The sequence below is a fragment of the Vombatus ursinus genome, unplaced genomic scaffold, assembly GCF_900497805.2.
Source record: "Vombatus ursinus unplaced genomic scaffold, bare-nosed wombat genome assembly UNPS02014848.1, whole genome shotgun sequence".
In the NCBI taxonomy this organism is placed as follows: Eukaryota; Metazoa; Chordata; class Mammalia; order Diprotodontia; family Vombatidae; genus Vombatus; species Vombatus ursinus.
This window is the reverse complement of record NW_020954626.1, coordinates 8734903-8758136: the sequence shown is the minus strand read 5'-3', so window position 1 is coordinate 8758136 and position 23234 is coordinate 8734903. Positions and strand designations below refer to the sequence as shown.

At 37.2% G+C, this 23234-nt stretch overlaps 1 protein-coding gene across 5 annotated transcripts in view; it reads right to left on the bottom strand.

Annotated features, from left to right (window-relative positions):
• Window positions 1–434: 434 nt before the first annotated feature.
• TCF12 (transcription factor 12) overlaps window positions 435–23234 on the bottom strand; it is a 408834-nt gene continuing 386034 nt past the window's right edge. For all 5 annotated transcript variants that reach the window (XM_027840786.1, XM_027840782.1, XM_027840781.1 and 2 more), the window contains 5 exons: window positions 12881–12995; window positions 11719–11881; window positions 9827–10059; window positions 6270–6423; window positions 435–2841 (listed from right to left, as the gene is read on the bottom strand). In XM_027840786.1, the coding sequence (XP_027696587.1) occupies window positions 6281–6423; window positions 9827–10059; window positions 11719–11881; window positions 12881–12995 (654 nt within the window). In that variant the 3' untranslated portion in view covers window positions 435–2841; window positions 6270–6280. The remainder of the gene's footprint in view (window positions 2842–6269; window positions 6424–9826; window positions 10060–11718; window positions 11882–12880; window positions 12996–23234) is intronic.

Sequence of the window (23234 nt, the reverse complement as noted above, 5' to 3'; positions counted from 1 at the left end):
TTCCCTGTCTCCTATCCCTTTCAACAGAGCACCAATTACATCAACTCTCTCCTTTCTCTCCTGCCTTCCCTGCCAACTTTCTGATGACGAAAACGCAGAGGCAAAACAAAGGGATTAGAAAATCCAAAGACTATGGAATTAACTCTAAATAATGGAGAATGTGCATGCAAAATAATAATATTCAACACTCTGGCAATGTACTAGCTACCAAAGTTGACCCCCAATTCCAGTAAGGAAATCCAATGAGATAAAATATGAAAAGCATTCTGAAAAATTTAAAGTGCAACATAAATGTCAGCTATGATCATTATCATCATCATCACCACTATTATTATAGTAGAACAGCTTCAAGACATTCAGGGAGAGGACCAGAAAGATTAAAAGCATCATTTCACTGTGAAAGAGGAATGTAAAAAACTCACTGATTTACCATGTTAAAAAAAAGATGGCACATTTATTGCTACATAAATGTTATATACATATTGTGTTTTCTGTTACAGTGACAGAAAAGTTTTTGAACTTCTTGCTGCTGGTTGAAAAGGTTTATCAATAATACCTTGAAATTTGACACAGGGTACAAATCTGCAATAAACCAACAATGGAAACTGGAGAACAAGATGAGAAGCAATTCATCTCGGACAATTAGCTCTTACAATACTCCATAGGTACTACACGGTATGCTAGAACCCTACTATGGTCTTAAAATGCTATTGTAAATTTCTGATATTAATGAACAGGTTATGGTAAATAACCCTACATTTTTTACTACCTAATATAGTAAAATAAAGTAAGAAACTTTTTACTGAAAACTTTTTCGATTTCAAAAATCTAGAAAGAGTAATATTTAGAATTCAAGAAATTTTCTTACAAGATTATTGTATAAAAGACTAGCTACAGTGAAAAATAAGCCAAATGTTTTTTTCTTTCTATTTTATGAAGGAAAGCTTCTGGGCATACTGCAAAGTCTAATATAGCCAAAAAGACAACAAGCTTCGAAGAAAAAAGGCCAGGCAGTGGCATGTGGTCACTCACACATCATAAGCAACAATTTCTGTTTAGCTGATTAACACTGAAATGAAGAACAAGGCCACAGATAGAGTCAGGTGTTATTTGACAGTATTTGCAAATTAAAGTAACCAAAAGAGTTCACTAAGTCCACAAATGACTGATTTGTTAGGAACCATCCTAAATGGAGGATCTAAAGTTCTCTGTTCGCCTGTTTGTTTGTTTTTTAAAACAATTATTTTTGTTCTTTCAAATGAACTGAAATCTCTGAATTGCAAAGTGATTTAGTTCATTTCTTCTGTGAGCTGATTGCCACTGTTGGTATTGGCAATAAAAAATTATTTGCCAAGACAACCTTGTTTAGCATTGTTTTTTTCTCCCAGGTTGTTGCAGTGGAAGACAGGTGTTGTGGAAGTTCAAAGGGATTATTATTAGGGGAAAAAAAAATCTCCATAGATCAGTGATGGGGTGGGGTTGGGGGGGGGGCACCTTAATGTATGCTATTAAGATGTACTAACATGTAATAGTTTAATGCTAATCTGGCTCATCTCCTTGGGATAGGGGCAGTTGGTCTGCAGTTGATTGAATCACCCACTGAACTCCTCCCGACTAACCAGCCATCCAAATGACAGAGAAAGTAAAGGCTACGATATGGAAACAAACATCAGTGACCACTGCTCTTATATTCCATTGGGTAATTAGCTCAGAGTGGTGTGTTCCTTCATCATGCTACCTGCCATGGTGACTCCTGGGCTTCCTTGAGTTCACCATAATCACAGCCTGAAAATCTCCTTTGTATTTAAATGCGTTTTGTGCTTACTTACAGCTAACACTTTACATGTACTATATATGTAGTACTTACTGCTTGGAAAACAAAGCAAATTCTAACAAAGTAGATTCTTTCCCCGGAATTTACACTTCACCTTATTACAAGCTTTACTATGAAACCTAGAAGCTTGAAAGGTTTTATCATTAGAAATAAAGCAATTCACCTAAGGAAAGTATCAGGGATAAAATACCCCTTCTAAAACCTAAGCAAGGCAAGGGTCATAGTTGGTCTCTGCTCTCTATTCTAACGTAAAATGCTCAGATCTTGGCAGGGAGGGGTTTGGACTGTGACTGTTCAGATTACCAGAGACCAAACGCAATGCCCATAGAGGGAGGAAAATAACAAGGAAGAAAAGACAGGGAGAAAGAAAAAAAAAAGCTCTATTGAAGAATATTTTCCTGTTGCACAGAAAACACTATTCATATGGCAAAAGGAACGGAGAGGGCAAAAAAGCCTTTTCCCTCCCTTTTTTAAGACACTAATAGGTATACTGGGAATGCTAAGGGTCAATGGTTGTCACTGCTTTGTTCTCTGCATGGGAACGGCTTTTTATAAATGCTGGCATCAGCTGAGTGCAGATCAGCTTTCCATATCAACTTTTCCCTTTATATGTAGACCTTTACAGTTCCATAACAATAAATAAAATTTGTAGTTACAATGCATTTGTCAATTCAGTTTAGGCACAAGGCAACTTCCACGTTGAGTGGAGAGATCGAGACAGTCTCTGATTGTGCAGAAGCGACACACTGCTTGCGACAGAATGATATGTTCCGAACATTTGACGGGCTGCAGTTCTATCTGATGAGCTTTCTATCTTCACTTCTTCTGATGCAGGTGTTGACCAGTTGCTTTGATCATAAGATTGCATTTGAATTTCTTGCTTCAAGTGTTTTTGTTTTGTTTTGTTTTTTTCTCCTGTCAGATCTGTGTCTTCAGATAATCTGAGTTGTCTGTGTCCTTGTGAGGAGAGGTCACCTTCTATCTAGCCTACCAATCATTCTGGAACTCTGGTATGGAAATTAGGGGAGAAGAATAAGATGAATTAGTATGAGACTTGTTACATATCTGTTAGAGAATTATTTTATTGGTACGGTAAACCTTATTCGCTCTGAAGCAGAAGAAAGTTCACCATACAACCTGTACTTGCTTCTTTTTTCAGATATGACAAATATCACATTAATAGAGTAGTAGAGGCTAAATGACAGTCATGGAGATATTGAGGAAAAAGGGACCTGGCTGATTTTCTTACCTGGCTATTCCTGGAACCTGTAATTCAATTCACGGAGTTGTCAAAGGAAGAAAGGGAACTTAACTCTTTATTCAGTAAGCAGAACATTAAATAATGAAGAAAAGATTATAGCAGTTCATCATTTATCTGGTTTTGTCAGAATAATGAATGTTCCAAATAATTGAGGCTTACCCTACAAAGTGCCCAAGCCTATTTTAATTTTAATCATTTTAGATGGAAGTTTTTCTATGCGATCACCTACACTTCTATGCCTCATTAAACGGAATATGCTAAATATGACAATATTTTCTTAGTGGCTGAGGATCATCACTGGGAATAGAAACTAATGCTGTGTAGGATATAATATAGTGATATCCTTTAGGGATGACTGAGGGGCTACACTGCAATTTTTATCTACATTCAATGGACATTCCAGTCAAACTGGTACCCCCATATTTTCACAAACACTGGCCCCTATGTCTTGAACTTTTTTTCCTTGCTTCTAACTCTTCAACTCCCTTGTTTCTTTCAAGGCTGAGCTCAGGTGTCGCCTCCTACAAGGGACCATTCCTGATTCCCTTAGTGGTCTCTGTCACACTAAAATTACTTTGTATTTATTTGTATGTCCATGATGTTTTTCTCTCAGAAAGAACGTAAGCTCCATGAAGGCAGGGCTTAGTTCTTTTTTGTCTTTGTGTTCCCACCACCACCCCAGTCTTAGATGATGCTTTTGCTCTTTCAGTTCTAGCAGCAGCTTCCCTGATCTTTTGTCACGTAGGAAGGACCGAAGGTCGTTCCTTGAGAGTGTGGGGCTGCTTCATTCTATAACGTCTAAAAGTTACAGTTGGAACTAGCATTTGTTGTATTATTTGAATCTTCCACACCCGTCCTACCTCCTTTTATTTTTTTATTTTTATTATTATTTTTTTTTAGTATCAAGAAAGTTTATTACAGAGAAAGTCCAGAGGATTTAGATATTTCTGGCCAGAAGCGGGCTCTACCCCTCTTCAGGAAGGGTGGGCCCTGAGTGCAAAGGCAAGAGTGCTTTTAGGCAGTTATATTCGGCACAAAACCTCCCAGGCCTGGATTGGTCCATTCCTTCCAGGTTACCCCTGAGATTCACTAAGCACGCTCAGTAGCGATTTAACTTTGTGACTAGGATTGGCTCTTATCTTGATTTGGGGGTCTTCTTGGAACCATCAGCTTTTGGCTAAGCCCAAGCCCACCTGCAGTGTAACTGCTTCCTTGAGTTGTTTCTATAACCCTCTGCACTATTCTACCTTAGGAAACTGTGGAAACTTAACCCTTATGTAACTCTAACAACTCCCTCCTCTTCTTCTCAATAAGAATTATGTTTCCACACTTTTTGTTCCTGTTGTCTTTCCCAAAGTGTTTTAGCATTAGTTTGCATTCTTCATCAGAGGGGGAGGAATGATCATTAATTCTCTCAATCATCATCCTAACTCCACGTGATCCTGTTACCTGAATTCCCATAGCCAGTCCCATTGGAGTACTTTTAGTTAGCACTGTTTCTATTAATTTTTGCACTAGTCCTCTGACACAACCTCCTTTTATTTTTATAAACAAAATCTAGTTTGGGATCTGTTTGCATTAGGGCTAAGGGGTATAATGCATAGTGGGAACCATAACAAAAAGGACCTTTGAGAGAAAATGACTAGCTACTTATTTGCTACTCATCAAAATTTTAGAGGCTCAGCTTTAAATGAGATAGTTCTAGCAAAGTCAAACAGAGATCGGTGGGTAGGAGATCCATGTTCTAGGGCTATATTAATGAAACAAAGAAAAAGAAACATCAAATAATCTGGCTAACAATTTCATTCTCAATCCATATGACTGGCTAAAATGCAATTGCTTTAAAAATTAAATCAATCAATCAGCAAACATTTATTAAGCACCTACTAGGGGTTAAGTCAGTGGTGTCAAACTCAAAATAGAAACAAATCCCTGCAAGCCATAAATTAACATTAACAATGCTGTATTGTATTTTTGTTTATTTTGTTAAACATTTCTCAATTACATTCTAGGCCGGTTCAGTCTCTGAGTCTGACTTTGCTAGGTTAAATAAAAGAGATACAAATATAATGAATAAAACACTCCTTACTTGAAAGAAACCTAGTGAGTATTATATTATTCAGTCTTTTATTTTTGTTGTTGTTATTGTAGAAATTAACTTTTGTAACAGGAATATACCTGATGTGAATGAAGTGGGGAAAAATTCTTTAAATAATTCAGATTCTGGGGTTAGCCTCTTACAACATAAGCAATAGGTTTCTAATATTTTATGAAGTGCAAAAACATAATTACCAAATAACTGTGTTTTTATTAATCATCCACCATCAGTGGTAAGATAATTCTTTGAAGATGAGCCAAGATAAAGAAAAGAATACTGACCAAATGCCATGATTTCTTTCCCCCCTTTTATTTATTAAGGTCCCATCCCTTAAAATGTGGGTCCACTTGCCAGTTTTGAAAATGCTCTTGGCATTAGGGGCAGCTAGGTGGCACAGTGGATAGAGCACTGGCCCCTGGAGTCAGAAGGACCTGAGTTCAAATCCGGTCTCAGACACTTGACACTTACTAGCTGTGTGACCCTGGGCAAGTCATGTAACCCCATTGCCTAGTCCCCCTCACCCCCACCAAAAAAGAAAGAAAATGCCCTTGGCTGTCAGCATACCTAGTGTGGGATAAGCTGAAGGAATATTGTCCTACAAATCTAAGGGGAAGTGGATGATAAAACTTTTAGATAGACTGAGGCAGCCAAGTATTTCTAAGCAGGGTAATGTACAGTGTTAATGGTGGCAGAATATTCCTGGCTGGATGGACCATATTTCTTTTGCTTCCTGGATCAGAAGGAAATTCATCTGAGTCCAGGATGTGACTTTTTGTAACAAACTGCATTTATATAGGGCAGTGTGAAGGGACCAAAAGCCCTCTAAGAATCATATGATATTATCACATCTTGAGGATGATAAATAGTTGGGTCTTAAATAAGATTTGTTCCCCAAGTCAACTTTTAGAACAGAAAGACAACATTGAAGGCTTCCAAATTGGAGATTAACTTTAAAATAACCGAAGTCATCATAATTCCACTCTTAGGTTTTCACCTAGAGAGAAGTAAATTAGTTTGTCCAGGCAGTATAACCCTTTACCTCCCCTGTTCTTCTCCCCACCAAACCCCAGACTTACCTGGCCGGTGTTTACATATGACCCATAGGGTTGGTAGTTTCACTAAGCCCAGGATGGCTTCCTGGCAGTGTGGTTGGTGGCTCTGCCGATACGGCAGAAACTTTTTCTTCTTCCCTTCTCTTAAGGCAGGCTGCTTTGGGGTTTAGGTTCCTCTCTGTAACAGGGCAGGGAGGGGGAAGAAAGAGCCTTCATTATTAAACAAAAAACTACGAACCAGATGCCATAATTCTTGGACACAAAACCGCCATTCTTTACTGGACTTCTTGATGTCCATGTAACTGTACATCACATTGAACAAAATCACAATGTAGATCCCAGCAAACATCAGCTCTATCCCCAAAATGTGAGTTCGAATGAAAAGCTAGATCCATGCCTCCCACTGTCCAAATATTTTGTCTGGTCTCTATTCTCTGTTACTTCTGACAGAGAGAGTCTTCTAGGGATTGCTTTGATCTGTACCAACACCTCAAACCTAATCCACCCTACTCTGGGGATGAATGTCTGAGCTGCCACTGTGAGCGGCTGTAACCCCCTGAGCGTCCTGTGGAGATGCAGTGCACTGAACTGATATGAGTGCTGACACCATCTGTACCTGGGAGACATCTGGGCTCAGCCTGGAATTCCATCAGCTTAGAAAATGCTTTATAGTAACAGACAGACCACTCAGCCAACCCCAAGGCGATGAAAAAAATCCTGAGGATTTTCACCCTCGAAGTTAAGTGACATCCTCTCAAGGGAGGCAGGGAGCTGGGGCATACCCTGTGACTTTTCTTTGATATAACTGTGGAAAGAACTACTTCAATTGCTGTTCTTGAACTGGAAGCAAAGGAAGGGAGATGAGTAGCCTTTTCTCATGTGTCCAACATGTAAAGTGGCTAGCTTTCTGAATAGTGAAGGAGGACTGAATAACTTGGAAGTGTAGTATGTGTATATGAGGGGAAAGAGGAGAAGGAAGGGAAAGAGACTGATTTACAATGAGAAATAAAGAAGAAAAACTGAATCAAAATAGGAAATCAGTTCTCTTGGGATTTTTTTTTTTTTGGACAAGAATGCTAACTGGAGAGTTGTATAAAAGTATGCCCCATTTTAAGAAAACCCCATATGTGAAAACTCCAGGGTATGAAAAACCCCATGTGAATTAGGCTGTGAAGGTCAGGCTCACCCCAAAAAATTTGGCCTCTACTTTGGAAATGAGATCTTGAGGCTAGCTTGATATAAACATCTAACTAACACAGGGGTTCTTAACCTGGGATATGTGAGTTAAAAAATATTTTCAGAACCATATCTCAATAAAATTGGTTTCCTTTGCAATCCTATGTATTTTATTTTATGCATTTAAAAACTTTTTTTTTTCTGAGAAGGGGTCCATGACACAAAAAAATTAAAAAGTCTTGATCTAACAGGTCTTGGAGACCTAGGGAATTCTAGCCCAAGAAGTCGTTGGGTGAAGGAGAGGATTTGGGTAATGCAAAAACAAAAACAAACCAACCAGATGATCTAACAGAAAGTTCCATTCAAAGACAAAGTGGACGACCACTGTAGTAAACAGGTTAAATACCACCAGAATAACCATTTGTTGGCAAAAGGTCAATAACAAAGATCATGTATGGACCAGTTTTCCTGTGACTTTTGGAGGGTGGGTAGGGTGGATGTTTTATAATTGGCCCCCCCGCAGTGCTGTCATAGTGAAAGGGCAGGGCTTAATATTGTAGTACTCTTTCTTCTTTCTCATGGTTCTTCCCATTACTTCTAATTCTTCTTTATATCATCACTAATGTGAAAATATGTTTAATATGAATGCATAAGTAGAGCCTATATCAGATTGCACACTGTCTTGGGGAGGAAATTTAAAACTCAAAATCATATGGAAATGAATGCTGAAAACTAAAAATAAATAAATTAATTAGAAAAAATGAAATAAAATAAAAGACTACAGCAACCAAAAAAAAAAATGTAGTATTCAAGATCCTTCTCTTGGCAATAGCAATGGCAACAACCTCATGGACTCTGAGTTGGTCTTTTCCAGATTCCTTAGCAACTGAAAAACTAATGCAATTAATGTTCTTGATAGGATTTGCTAGATTTGAGTGAAATGACCAGCACCCTGGGTAGGAATAAGAACTTAGCAGAGGTGCTGGGCCCTTTGATCTTCTTCTTCTTCTTTTTTTTTTTTTTTCTTCCAAACAGGGAATCTGTTCTTCTCTTTTTAATTTCTGGATAACACATCATCATGAAGTCTTGTAAAAAGCCTAATAGGAATTTACCATTTTTTCCCTACTAGACTATAAACTCCACAAGGGCAGAGACTGTATCTTATCAAACTTTATATCATCTTACCACTTAAAAGAGGACTTTGCCCATAGCAGGTCTTCAAAAACATTTGCATGTTGAATGAAGTAGATATGTTAAAGGCTTTGATAACCAGTGGTGACCTGGACCAGACACTACGTACTTCCCAAATGGGGTTTCTTCTTTTCAAAGATCAGTTGCTTTGTCTTCTAACTATCAATCTGGATCAAGGACACTCTCAGAATCACAGAATTTTAGAACTAGAAGGGTAATAGATTATCTAGCCCAACTTCTGCAAAGCCTGAAACGGGACACTTAGTTGGTTTGTTCCATATGGCATTAAAGACATATATCAGACACTTGTGGCAGACTGGGGTCATGGAGATCCTCCCATGACTCATTATTGGGAATCTACCTCATGGGGTGAGGTGTCCCAAAGGTGCAAGCTACAGTCAGAAATCATGTCCAGTTAATCCAAGCCAAGTTCATTAGTTTCACAGAAAGGCCCAGTAAGGGAAACCTTATACATGTATATCCAATTGTGTTAGGATGAAGGTATATGAACAGATACTAAAAAATACGTGGTATTGATTGCTGAAGTTGCATAACTTCCCCAAGGGCCTATCAAACTACTCAAGGTGGAGGAGCAAGTCTGGGGTGGGAAAACAATTAGTGGGCAGAAAGTATACCTGCAGAATGTGTACTTCTGATCCGGAGAAGGAAAAGTATGCCATAGGGCACATTGGCCAAGCAGAACCAAGGGCAGGCAAAAGGTTGGGAATCAAAGTAGTGGATAGGGATGGAAATATCAGGTACAGATTGCAGGTCTGGTTGGAGTGAATTCAAGTCCAGAGATGTCACCTAAGGCAGGGAAGTACTGGAAAGTAACTTAAACCTCGGCAGGCTAGATTCTAGGAGGTCAGACGAGAGTCAACAAGAGCAAGAAAATTAAGCTAAGTGAGGATGTTCATTCCCTGTGAATGAGGCTGTAAGTCCACAGGTAGTGACTGTATTCAGAAAGCAACTGTCAACCAATAAGCATTTATTAAGCGCCAGAAAGTCATCAGAGTACTGAAGGTGAATAATGCCTAACTGACAAGAGTAGCAGAGGGGCTAGGATCATTGGGAAATCCTGAAGTCTTGTGTCTAAGGAGTCACAGCAAAAAGCAAACAAAAAAACAAACACACAAACAAAAAAAGCCTGTCCTTCTGAGTTAGAACAGCTATGTTTTATTTTTTGTTTTTTTTGCCAATGGGGAAGCACTTACCTCGGACTTGCTGTTCTAGACTGAGGATGACTGCCACGGCCTGGTGAAGAATAAGGAGCTTTGTCTGGGGTTTTTCACTCTTTAAGTGAAGCTGACACATTCTTCCTAGTTCTTTGAATGCCTCATTAATATCCCGCACACGCAAGCGTTCCCTGGCATTGTTAGCCATCCTCCTTTCCTTCTCCCTTTCTACTTTCTGTTCTGGGTTCAAATCTTCATCTTCATTAGTACTGCTACAAAATCAAAACATATTCCAGTTATCTCTTTTTGTTTTTACTATATGGTGGGAGTGGGAGGCAGAGTGAAGGGGGAGATGGAGAAGTTTGACAGTAAATATGCTTTTTTTTTGTACTGGAGAAAAAATGATTTATCATTAGTGTATGACTTAAAAATCATCAGGGGCATTCTTCTGGATAGCCTACCTTGACATCCCACTGACTTGTTAGAAAAATCAGATGCTACACTGACCTTGTCCTTTCAGCATATAGAAATCACATCTTCAAAGAAGCATCTACTGATATCTGTGGTGTCAGCTACAGAGAGGGGACTCAATTAATTCTTGTTAACTCACGAATCATGGAAATTTTTGAAATATTTTTGTACAGCATGGAATCCAAATTTCCTTTACTTGACTAAAAATGTCATTCCCAAAGAGGAAAAAAAAGAGTCAAGATGGCGCTGAAGGGTAGATAAAGTACCAGGGTTGTGATAGATCTTGATTAGAAAGGTCAACTGGTCCAACCCAACAACAGATGAATCTCTTCTAATGTAATACAGAGTAAAATGATAATGTGATGTCTTAGTGTCCCCTTCTTCCTTCAGAAGAAGTGACAAGTGCCACTAGAAATAATGCCAAGCTTTATAAACAGCAACTACCATAACAAACCAGAGGGAAGTCTATGAATGTCTGGAGCATGGGAAAGATATATTTGCTCTTCCATCCACAACATACACACAAGGATTACAATAATTGTCAGCACCATACTCTTGCAAAACAAAGGAAAATTACATAGGCATGTAAATACATGTGTGTATTATAAATGTGTGTATAACACAGAATCTGCAAAGGGATCAGTAAGTAATTACTCTTTTTTTGGGGGGGGGGTGAGGCAATTGGGATTAAGTGACTTGCCCAGGGTCACACAGCTAGTAAGTATTATGTATCTGAGGCCAGATTTGAACTTAGGTCCTCCTGACTCCAGGGCTGGTGCTCTATCCCCTGTGCCACCTAGCTGCCCCAGTAATTATTCTTTGACCATCCAAATTCTTACCTATACTTTAAAGCTTTGTTCCTGACAAATCCAGTTCATACTGAGCTCTTACCTAGCTCTCATTATAGACCCTTTTAAAAAACAGTCCATATGATATAATTTAGTACTTAAGGATATGTTATTCAATTAAAAAAAATCAGTAAGCACCTACTTGTACAAGTTAACTTCTCTGTTTCAGCTATTTACGTCTGATCTCTCTCAGACCATAAGCTTCTTGAAGGTAAGGATTGTGATATAATTCTTCCATACCACCACACAGCATCCTTCCCTCTAGAGTGTCTAACAGAGCACAGTACTAGGCATGTAGTAGGCCAGGGATGGGGAACCTGTGGCCTCAAGGTCCTCAAGTGCAACCCTTTGCCTACATCCAAACTTCACACAACAAATCCCCATAATAAAAGGATTTGTTCTATAAAACCTGGGACTTAGTCAAAAGGCCGCACCCTAGGACTTAGAAGGCCACGTATGGCCTTGAGGCCAAAGGTTCCCCACCCCTGTAGTAGGCACACAGTAAGTACTTATTGAATGATGACAGTCTTTAATTTTGTCATTACTTTTATTTGTGGCTAAGCTAAAATAGTCAATGGTTTTAAGATTTCATACCAGGTTGCTGACAAATACCTTGTTCTGCCTCGAGATGAAACCTTTATATCTTTTTGAGAGGATTCATCATCTGACTTCATGTCATCAGATGAGGGAGGTTCATGGAGATTTTCATCCTTTTCCTTGTTTTCAGACTTGATTTCTGTTGGACCAACAGCCCCAGATTGGCTCTGCAGGCCACCTGATGATTCAAGTGAGAGAGAAAACAATACTAAGTTACTCCACTATAAGTGGGCTCAATTCTGAATTAGAACTAAAAACCACAAGGAGATCTCTCTTAGTGCTTAATGACCTGTCCTGATTCAGAGTATGTTTATCAGGGAGACTGGGTGGGGTGGGAAGGATCATGCTCACAGCAGGATGAATAAGTCTAAAAACACACACCAAAATCATGCAGGTCTTAAGAGTCTCTTTTTTTGGTCATCCCTATCCATCAGCTCCAGAAAAAATTCTATTGCATTTATGCTAAAAAGAACACACATGACCCTGATAGTAAGGAGTTTTTCCTATTATTATAAGGAAATAGATTATTTCAGTCTTCAGGCAGTAAAAAAAAAATCAATATTAAAATTATAAATGGAGGTGAGGATGAAAGAGTTAATGTATTTCCACAAAGTGCTTTGCTGAGTCCTGCCAGGGAAAGGGCAGTAAGACTAACACACTAAAGTAGGCAGCAGAATGCTCAGTGTGCCTGGAGAGGACTCCCATTTTACTTGTTTAGGTTTTAATTCTAGCTGTTTGTACTCAATTATCATCATTCAGATGCTAGAAGATTCCCACTCACATTGAGTGCACCCAACACATCCAGGAAAATCCTCCTCTTTGTTCCCAAGGGACTTGTGTTTTCAGCTTCAGTCAAGGGTATAAGTAAAGGAGAGAGAGGTGTGGTGAGATTGGGAGTAGACAGGGGAGTGGTTGTTTGGCCGAGGGAGACATTAAACATAGTTCTCTTGGTCACTGAGAGTCCACTAGAAACTTATAAACTGGACACTAGTTGTTGGCACAACCAAATCAGTGCATAGAGGACCTGTTCTTCACTTTCCTCATTTCCTAGGGCACAACCCAGAAAGGACTTATGATTTGGCAACTTGATTTGGAGACCACAAAGAGAAATATTACAAGCTAGAGAGCACTCTGGTTACATTATTAATGGAAAAAGAACCATGGATCAAATCATTACCCCTGTAATTTTCTTGTGTTTTGTGATTCAAGTCTGTGCTTGAAGCAGGGACGGTACTGGACAGGACTGAATGATTGCCATTGAGGTTGACGGAGTCTTCCCGATGAGTTCCAACCTAAAGCAAAGAAAGAAATTTCTATCAGTGTATTCAGGACAAAAATACTTTAATTCAATTTATCAGAGAGGTAGATAAGAGGCATATAAAACTAGAAATTTTTAAGCAATATTTTCTACCTTGTAGGTGTATCAAATGTGTCCTGATATTTATGTTGCCCTTTAAATCCAACTAAAACAATATTTTTACCTAAATCATTAAATCAGATACAGAAGATATTACTATCATGCCCTTCTAAGGACAGAGGAGTTTCTCCCAATGGATTAGTCTGCTGGCCAATTTTGCTTTGAAACACTGATGCATTCATTTCCTTGTGACTTCCTCCTCTGATGTAGTTCACAGGTCCTCCATGTCTTCTCATTATATGCAATGCTTAACCCATCTTTTCCCATTAATCCTCTTTAGAGAATCCACCTGACACACAGGAGTCCTTCCACTGATTCATTTAACACCTTCGAGGTACCAAGACAATGTTTGGACTATCCATTTGTTGGCTCTCACTCTCTTTACCCATCTAGCCCAATGCCTTCTCTGGCATTTAATGTCATTTAATGAACTCTTCTATGTGGCTTTTCTACTTCCACAAAATTCTAACTCCGATGCCTTGCTGTGATGGAGAAGTAACTCCAAATTCCTAAAAGATATGTCAGTGATGTGAATCTCTTGGAGGTCCTAGAAAGAAGCTGGAAAGGATTTCAGTTCAGAACTGGCAATTCAGAAACTATATCTGCTTTGCAAAAACCAGTCTAGCTAAGTTCAGAAGGGGTCAACACCAGAATACTGGCCAATAGGTTTTTTTTTTTTGCCATGATAACACAAAAAAACGAGCAAAATATTTAAGTTCCAATGCAACTCTTTTTTTGGGGGGGTGGGCAATAGATTTCCATGAATTTTATGAATGTTTCTTTTTTTTTTGTTCAGCTGAAGTTTATCATTTCTGGGTATGAATTCATACTCTCTACTACCGGCAGGTGGTTTGGAGAGATCTAGGACCCATTTCTACTGGAAATTATCTTTTATAAGTATATCAAGCCTTGAAGGACTCATTTCCTTTTAGAAAAAGCTACTGATTCAGCACTCTCTGCAACTTCTTAGCACACAGAGGGCAATTCCTGCCTTCAATAATTCTCATTTCTCTAGACCTCTTCAACCCCATTCCCCTGCACTGTTACTATGTATTTTAACTTGGTCAATCCAATCCTTAGTACAGTATCAACATAGAAAAACGTAGGTGATATAGGAATAAAGAAAATAACCCAAGACCTGAATGACCCTGGCAATTAATGTCTATATCTAAAAGAGATTGAGAAAAAGGTTCTAGGTATACAAAAATATTTATAGCAGCTCTTTTTATAGTGGCAAATAAAAAACTGAGGGAATGCCCATCAATGGGAGTGGCCGAATAAACTGTTATATGAATATTATGGAAAACTATGAGTGGTAGGAAATGAGAAAATAGATGATTTCAAAGAGACATGGAAAGATCTGCAGAATGAAGTAAGAAGAACCAGAAGAACAATTTATACCAGGCCTCACAACCTGTGGTATGCTGGCTGCTTGCGGCATGTCAAAGGATTTTGGGCGGTCTGTCCAAAATCCTTTGGTATACTGCAAGTGGCCTGTGGGCCATAAGTTAAGCAGGTCTGATTTATACTATAGCATCAATGTTATAAAACAGAACAATTTTGAAGACTTTTATACACTGATGAAAACTGAAATGAGCAGAAGCAGAATAACTTTAAAAATTTTTATATTTTTTTCCAATTACATGTAACAACAATTTTTAACACTTGTTTTTTTTTAATTTTGAATTCCAAATTCTTTCCCCTCCTGGAGAAGGCAAGCAATTTGATAGAGATTATATATGCACAGTTGTAAAAAAAAAATTCCATATCAGCCATGTTGTGAAAGAAAACAGAGCAAAAAAAAAAAAAAGAAAAAAGTTAAAAAAGTATGCTTCTATCTGCATTCAGACTCTATCAGTTTTTTCTCTGGAGATGGAGAGCATTTTTCATCAGAAGTCCTTCGGAATTGTCTTGGATCTTTGTATTGCTGAGAATAGCTAAGTCATTCACAGTTGATCATTGTACAATATTGCTGTTACTGTGTACAATGTTCTCCTGGTTTTTGCTCACTTCACTTTGCATCAGCTATGATAAGTCTACAGGAGAATAATTTATACAGTAACAACGCTATAAAGATGAACAATTTTCAAAATTTTAGAAATATGATCAAAATGATGACCATCCTTGATTCCAGAGGATGGATGATGTAGTATGTTATCCACTTCTTTCTTATTTATTCATTCATTCATTCATTCATTCATTTATTTATTGGCTAGGCAATGGGGTTAAGTGACTTGCCCAGGGTCACATAGCTAGTAAGTGTCAAGTGTCTGAGTCTGGATTTTAACTCAGGTCTTCCTGGCTCCAGGACTGGTGCTCTATCCACTGTGCCACCTAGCTGCCTCCATTACCCACTTCTTGAAAGAGAGGTGATGAATGTAGAGTAAAGAATAAGACATGTATTTTTTGAATGTATGCATCAAGGGAATTTGTTTTTGCTGACTATTGCATAATGCATCCCCCCTCCCTGCATCCCTATGGGGGTAGGGAAAATAGAAATAGAAAATAGATTTCTGTTAATTCAAAAATAGAAATAGAAAATAGATTTCTATTAATTAAAAAATAAAACTTTAATTAAAAATCCTTAACAGAAAATAATAATAAATCATAAGATCTTAGAGCTGAAAGAAACCTTAGAGGTCATCTAGTCCAGCCTCCTCATTTTACACAGGAAGAAGCTGAGGCCCAGAAAGGTTTTGTAACTTGCTCATGGTCAAGAGCCAGGATTTGAACCCAGCACTTCTGACTCCAAATTCAGTGCTGAATAATGATAGCTCACATTTCTATAGTACTTCCAATTCTTAGTCTATGGTTTTTTCTCCACAAGTAAATTCGTAACTATGCTGATTTTAATTAATACATTTAATTCCTTAGAAAGCTATTCCATTTAAAATAATTTATAACATATGTGCTTACATTGAAGTATAAATATGTAGAAACTTTTGTTAAATGTACATGTTTTTATTATTTCTCATATTTTCCCCAGACTGTCCTTTAAAATTTTTTTTAAAAGAATGGCAAAAACTAATCAATAATTTCAGATAATTTAGTGCAAAAGTTTTTAGAGTACATAAAATACCAAACTGTTCATTCTGATCTTTAATCAAAAGAATGCAATTAGAAATTGGCCAAAAATGGCCATCAAAGACAGGCTAGCCAAGCCCATGCAATTGTCTATTATTTTATTCTTATTAAAACTGGCTACAGATGAAGCTTTTTAGTGGAACAGTAGCAAACATGTCAACTAGAAGATTAAGCCTTTAATTAAATAGGTTTATTGCCCAGAGTTACACACGAGAACCACTGTTTTTCAATAAATCCTTCAATCCTAGTAAACTGCTGAGCTTTGAATCCCTCTTGAGTAATTAATATAGCTTTTATCTTTCATGTCTTAGTATGGGTTTTACCCAGAGAGAGATAAATGCCCTTATGCAAGTTTATCCTTTGTTTAATATACATGGTTTCCCATGAGCCAAAACAGAAGTAAGAAAGGAACTAAAAGCAAGGTTTTAGGTCAGTCACTGATCATTCTGGCAGAGGACTAGATATACCATATTAATAATAGCTATATAGTGCTTTACAGTTTGCAGAGTACTTTACAAATACTGTCTCATGTCAGTCCCACATCAACCCTAAGAAGTGGGCACTAGTATTATTCCCATTTTACAGATGAGGAAACTGAGGCAGGTAGTAGTCATGTGACTTAAGCAGGGTCACTAAGTGTCTGAGGCTGGATTCAAAGTCAGGTCTTTCTGACTCTACGTCCAGCCACCTAAATACTTCATGAATATTACGCTAAACATTCTATTGTACTTCAGAGAAGCAAACATCCTTCTCCCTCCCTCAAGTTATTTATTTTTTAAATATGTTGCTATGGATCCTTATCCCATCCCCAATCACGTAATCTCTCTCATAACTAAATTCAGATGATTTTGACATTATTCTTGGTTCAGGATTACTTGTGTTACTACTCCTTTTATTGGGAGTGGATAACGAAGACTTGATTGTCTATGTCTTATAAACTAGTATATAATTTCATAATGCTACAGTAAACTTGTCTTCTGAAGGAGTTCCCAAATCTGCCCTTCGTTTTTCATAAATCTTATGAAATTGACATATAGGCTTACATGACCAAAATTGAGTGAGTGAAAAACTATTTGTGAAATTTGTAAGGAGGAAGGAAGAAATATTTTTACATGTTTCATAAAACTCCACCTTAGAAGGTATATTGGTTATGCTTGTTCTTAAAATGAGGGTGCCTTCTTGCAAGTTAGAGACAAGGAGAACTTATCTCTTCAGGGGCGAGTTGTCTCAAAAAAAAAAAAACCCACATTTAAAAAAACTATGATACCAATTTGGCTCTAAAGAAAAGATCTAAGAATCTATTTCCCATCTTTTGTACCGGGAGGGGACTATGGGTGTGGAGCACTGTGTATAATGTTATCTGAGGTATTGGTTGATTTTGCTAAACTTTTTCTTCTTTTTTCTTCCATGTTATAAGGGACAATTTACTGGGAAAGGGAGAGAAAGATACAGTGGGAAACAAAGCTGTTATAAACTGGAAGATGTCCATACATTAATTTTAAAAAAAGTGGGGGGGAAACACAACACAATTTTCCATTTCTTCAGCAAAAACCAAAAACCCTAGTTTTAGGTCTAAGGATCAACATAGCAATTTTGAATAATTCAGAAAATAGGCAGCAAATAAAATCAGTCTTGAGTCTGACAGGTTTCTTCTCATGTTAATGCTTACCGAATTATAAGTTGAATCTTTTTGGTTACTGAAATACATGTTGAATCTTCATGTTAAAATAATTAATGAGAAATGAACTAAAATATTATAGCTTTTTTTTGCTCTTCTGCAAATAATGTAGCATGAATTAAGCCAATGTGAGATCAAAACTAAAAGTTTTCCTGCATTTTTAGCAGAATGTTAATTTAAAATTTAAAATATGATCATAATATCAAATTTCATAGTTAACTTTTCAGTCTTTTCACTATTTCCATTATTAATCTCATACATGTGATTTTTGGTTGTTAGCTATTTCAGCTGGATGAATTAAGAGAACAAAGGATAGCAACAACTTATTATATTTTTGCCTACCAAGTCAAGTTTCATCTGCCAAATTCCTAAAGCTATTGATTTTGATTTTCATTGCTTTTCTGAAGTTAGACTTATAAAAGTTGCATTCTTTTACTTTTTAAAGTGGTTGAACCCTAGGATGACTAGCAGATGATCATCTTAACCAGGAATTTTTCTTCAACTTCTAAGGCTTTTTAAAAAATCTAGCCAACAAGTACCTCTCCATGGCATATTTTAACTAAGTATTTTATCATGCTAATATAAATTACTGACTTTCAAATGAAGGCATTTTCATTTATTGGCACATAGAGCAAAAATATAAACTTTCTATAAAATCCTCAAACTAGTTCAGAGCTTGAAGTCTGGAGTTTCTCATCTTAATGAAGTTAGCAGAAACTTTCTCTTTGTAACCTGATTCCCCTTGCAAATGGCCCTCTTACATTTTCTGGAGAACATAACTTTCACAGTTCTTACAATCCCTTTTTAACCCTTGCTCACTCTCTGCTCCAAAGTCCTCCCTTTAATCTGCAGAGCTGCATTCAAATGGCTCTGTCCACATACACAACAGGTGTACAAACAGTCCTTTGTCTGAGTCAGGGGCCCTGAGGCCAGCCAGATAGGATGGAGTTTTAATTGTTCATCTTGTTAGCATACAGCTGACAAGCTGCTTTTGGGAGAGTAGCTGGGGAGGGTGAACTGTTCTCCCTGCCATCCTCCAAATTTCAATAATCATGGAGGCCCTCACTTCAGAATAAAAGCTCCATCCTAGAAAATGACATCATCTTGCATTCTAAAATCTCATTCCTCTTCCCTCCCCACCCCCATCCATTGCGATACTTTTCCTGGAGCACTCACAGAGGGACTTGTTTTCATTTAATTTGACCAATGGCTTTAGTACCCACAATGGAAAATGTTAAATCTAATTAGCTGATGAATAAGAGGATGGCGGATTAGAGTAGAAACCCAAAAGTACTATGTGAATCCCCTTCTGATTCTGTATCCCATGCAGCCCATTTGGCCAGATTATACTATACACTGAATACTGATTTCAATTAATTAGTATTAATCCATATATTGATTAAAGAACAGTTTGTATTGTTCACTTTGAAGCTATTCTGCCTTATCTGAAGTTTTTTGTTTTTTGTTTTTTTTGGTTAGGACTCTTATCTACACTCTGCTGATTACTATGAATATATAACTCCTACTTTAAAAATCAGTTTAACTGTGTTTTCTTAGCAATTGTCTTGGCAGCAACATAAAAATGTTTTCAAATTACAAAATAGTTTTAAATTACAAAAATGTTAGAACTTTTTAAAAAGTAGGATCAAACTTTAAAAAGCATTTTAAAATTATGAAGCTTAATGACAATAAACCCACAAACAGTTTTTTTGCTTATAGAAATTGTCTAGGAAAAGTAAACTCATAGAGGTAGTCTTGTAGTCATCAACTACAGTGCAGAGAATTTCTGCAGTACATGAAGCCAATCCACATTTCTAAAAGACCATTCTATGAATAGGGAGTAAAAATTGCTTTTTTTTTCCCCCTCATAAGAGACAATATATCTCAGACTTATACAGTCTACCTTGTTCAAAAATATTTATCCACATTGATCCTTAAAGCAACTTGATCTAAAGTTTCTTAGCATTAAGAAAAAGGCAGTTTTCTAACAGATTTAGATTAATTAGCTTTGGCTTGCATTTTTCAATGACTGAGTGAGGTACTTCTAAATAATAAGAGATAACCCAGGACCATTTACTTATATCTAGGAATATCGTGTTTCCATCCATTGCTCTAAGAGAAACAAAGCAAATTAAAATCAAAAAAGAGCCCACAGGAATGAGTATGGGTTAATTCCCCCCAGGAAGGGCAAATAATGAAGGCAAAAAAGAGCTCAAGGAGGAAATGCTATTCGGTCTCATTAACAAGCATTAAAAAAAAAAAGAATATGGAAGAAAATAAGAACTAGGCTCCTATAAATTTAAATGCTCTTTATCTCCTATATACTAGCTTGAAAATGAAATCACACTTCTAATGGGGAACAATTTACAGATGTCAGAGGACTTCATGCTAAGGACAGAGCAATTGTTTATCATTAAACTAAAGAAAGACTTGAACCAATGTACCAAGGCAGCAAGCACATCTTGGGTCAACACCTAATATTTCTGGGGTCTCTGGAATGGCCTAGATCAAAAAGGGTTATTACTAATCTCCAGTTTTACCTTTAACCCCAAACTTCCTTTTCAGCAGCTCATTTTAAGTCTTTATCATTAAAATAAGTAAGCAAGAAAAAAGGAAACCAAACACTCTATAATTTATTTCAATGTGTTCTCAAAGCACTTTTTTTTTTGCCAATTTAAAGCTTTAAATGCTATATTAAACACAATAGTCTTTCAATGCCAAATATTAATTTGATAAGTCTTAGATTTTTATAACATTTTCCTGAAGCACATATTGAGAAACACAAGATTATAAAATTCCAAAGGAGAAAGGAAATGAAGTAAACTGGGATTTTAAAACCTGGCTCAAAAATTGAGCAAATATTAAAAATTAAACCATGACTGGTTACACTAATCACCTAAAAAGGAGTTAAAATTACTCATTTCCTAGTTTCTTTTTCCAAAAGCATCATCTTTCAGGGAAATTTAATTTTTGTTTGTGTGTTAAGTGAATAAAACTTTTCAGATTAAAACTCTTCAGCAGATAAAGCTTCATTTATTGCTAAACTATAATGCCCGAGAATCTTGTTTAAAAACAATAGCAAAAAAGTTCAAATATTCTGATGCTAAACTACTTAAATATATCTTTGAATGACTGAAAGATCTCCTATTTTAGGTACCAAATAATTATTTCCCTAAACAGGTAGATAGCATTTCCACATACCAAGAATATCTGCTTTAGTTGATCATATCATAATATTTAGAACTGGAAAGGACCTTGAAATCACCTAACCCAGCCTTAACATTTCTAAAAGGAGGAAACAGGCCCAGAGCGAGGAAAAAAAATCTCTCAGTCATGTAGTAGATGGCAGAGCTAAGATTTGAATACAGGTTCTGACTAGACATCCCATCTTCTCTCTGCTGTTCTACACAATCCCTTTGTTTTACATGTAAGGAAACTAAGGTCCAGTGAACTAAAGTGACTGGAGCCGAGGTCCTCTCACTCCAAATCGAGGACTATTTCCACTCTACACTTTACAGCTAATAGAACTGTAAAGTAGCTATTCCTATGACCATCGAAATAATCCTTAGTTCAGCTGACTACAAAGAATTTGATTCAACAAATAACCTTGATTAACAAACAAGTTCCTGTCCACATAAAAATAATCACTCCACAATAAAAACATCAGAAATACTTTAAGTTGGAGATGGCAACCTGTTTACAGTTCTTTTGTTATGACATCAAGTATCATTTAATTCCACTCCCCTATCACGCCAGCCTACCCCAACCAAAGTCACTTAAACTTTCAAACTACCCATCAAAATAAAAGAGACAAAAAGATTCTGGAGGAAGCAAGAGATAATGATAATGTGTGTTTAATATTTCCTGGTTTGAAGCACTTCACTTACTTGTTAATTCATTAGTAAGATGCTAGGAGTCAGTTTTATATCAACATTAGGTTATAGAAAATGTAGAAATCACGGTGAATGAGATTTCTAGTAATGTATTCATTTGAACAAAACTCCAGCAACAGCAACGAATGATTTGGATATTCTGTGACATTGTACAAATGGTATTTTAACTGAATCAAAATGACTCTACTTGGTTTAGAAAATAAATGAATGAAATAATGAAAAACAAATGTTCCTTAAAAAGCTTCTTACACAGACTCTATCTCACATAATAAATTGAGGCTAGACTGTAATCTCTCTTATTTAACATCCATTTTTTTTTGTAGTATTGGGGGAAAAAAAGCAAAACAACTCTTCCTTCTATCTCACCTGTGCTCAGAAAGCAGAAACAGAGAAAACTTTGAGACAAGTCAGGGTCCAGCGGATAATGAAGACTAACTCCAGAACATAGAATTAACACATTACTTATTCCCAGTACAGTTGTAGTGTTTGGAAGTTGGAGGATACAAACAACCAAACCAGGAAGGCTACTTTTGAGGATGGCTGGCAGTGGTTATGGTGATACACTCCAAACATTAAACACACACATACACACAGACACTGCTCCAAACATTTGGAAAGAGTTTATTCCATATGGGTGGGTACCAAGTGTGTATGCAAAGTGCAGGATTCCCAGCTGTGCTGACGGAAGTCCTCTATCATGGATGAGAGAGCGCCAAGGCAGCAGTCTTCCTAGCCTCGAGATCTTTCCCAGAAGCATGCCTCAGCCTGCTCTCAGAAAACATCAGGCAGAATTTGATCTTTATTTCACTCTAGTCCTTTTTCAGTTGAGACCGTGCACCAAAAAGACTCAAGGTTATAAAGTTAATTTCCCTGTTGGGGCCTTGAGTCATAGCCACTACCTGCACGTTGTCAACTTTTTTCATCTCGGAGCTTTGATCTCTCTGGTGAAAGCCAGGCAATGAAAACTTCTATCACAGGACCCTCAGGAGGTGGCATGGTTTGAGTCCCAGTGGGGTAACATGAAAGTTAGTTCACTTATTTTCCCCATCCTTCTATCCTCTAAGAATTATACTCAGTGGCATAACAACTGAACTCTTCTGAAATGCTTCCAACAACTGTAGAACCTACAGGTTCATTTGTTTTGCTGTTGTTATATAGTCTAATCCTGGCTCACTTCAGGTTTTAGAAGTCCACTGACTATTCAAGATGGCTGGGAAGCTACTTTTTTTACCAATAACTTTTGATGTTACAAAGTAACTAATGAGGATTTCGGGAGGATACATCAAGCTCTTCAAAGGGTTCCTGTGTATTGGGATCTTTGAGAAATTCTTTTTCCTGTTAAAGTATGTCTACCTAATCAGGTAGAGGTGATAATTCAGAGATACAAAGATAGTGGACCTAGACAACAAGTCAGGAAGGAGGAACCTGAGTTGCAGAAACACTCCTAGATTCAAAATGC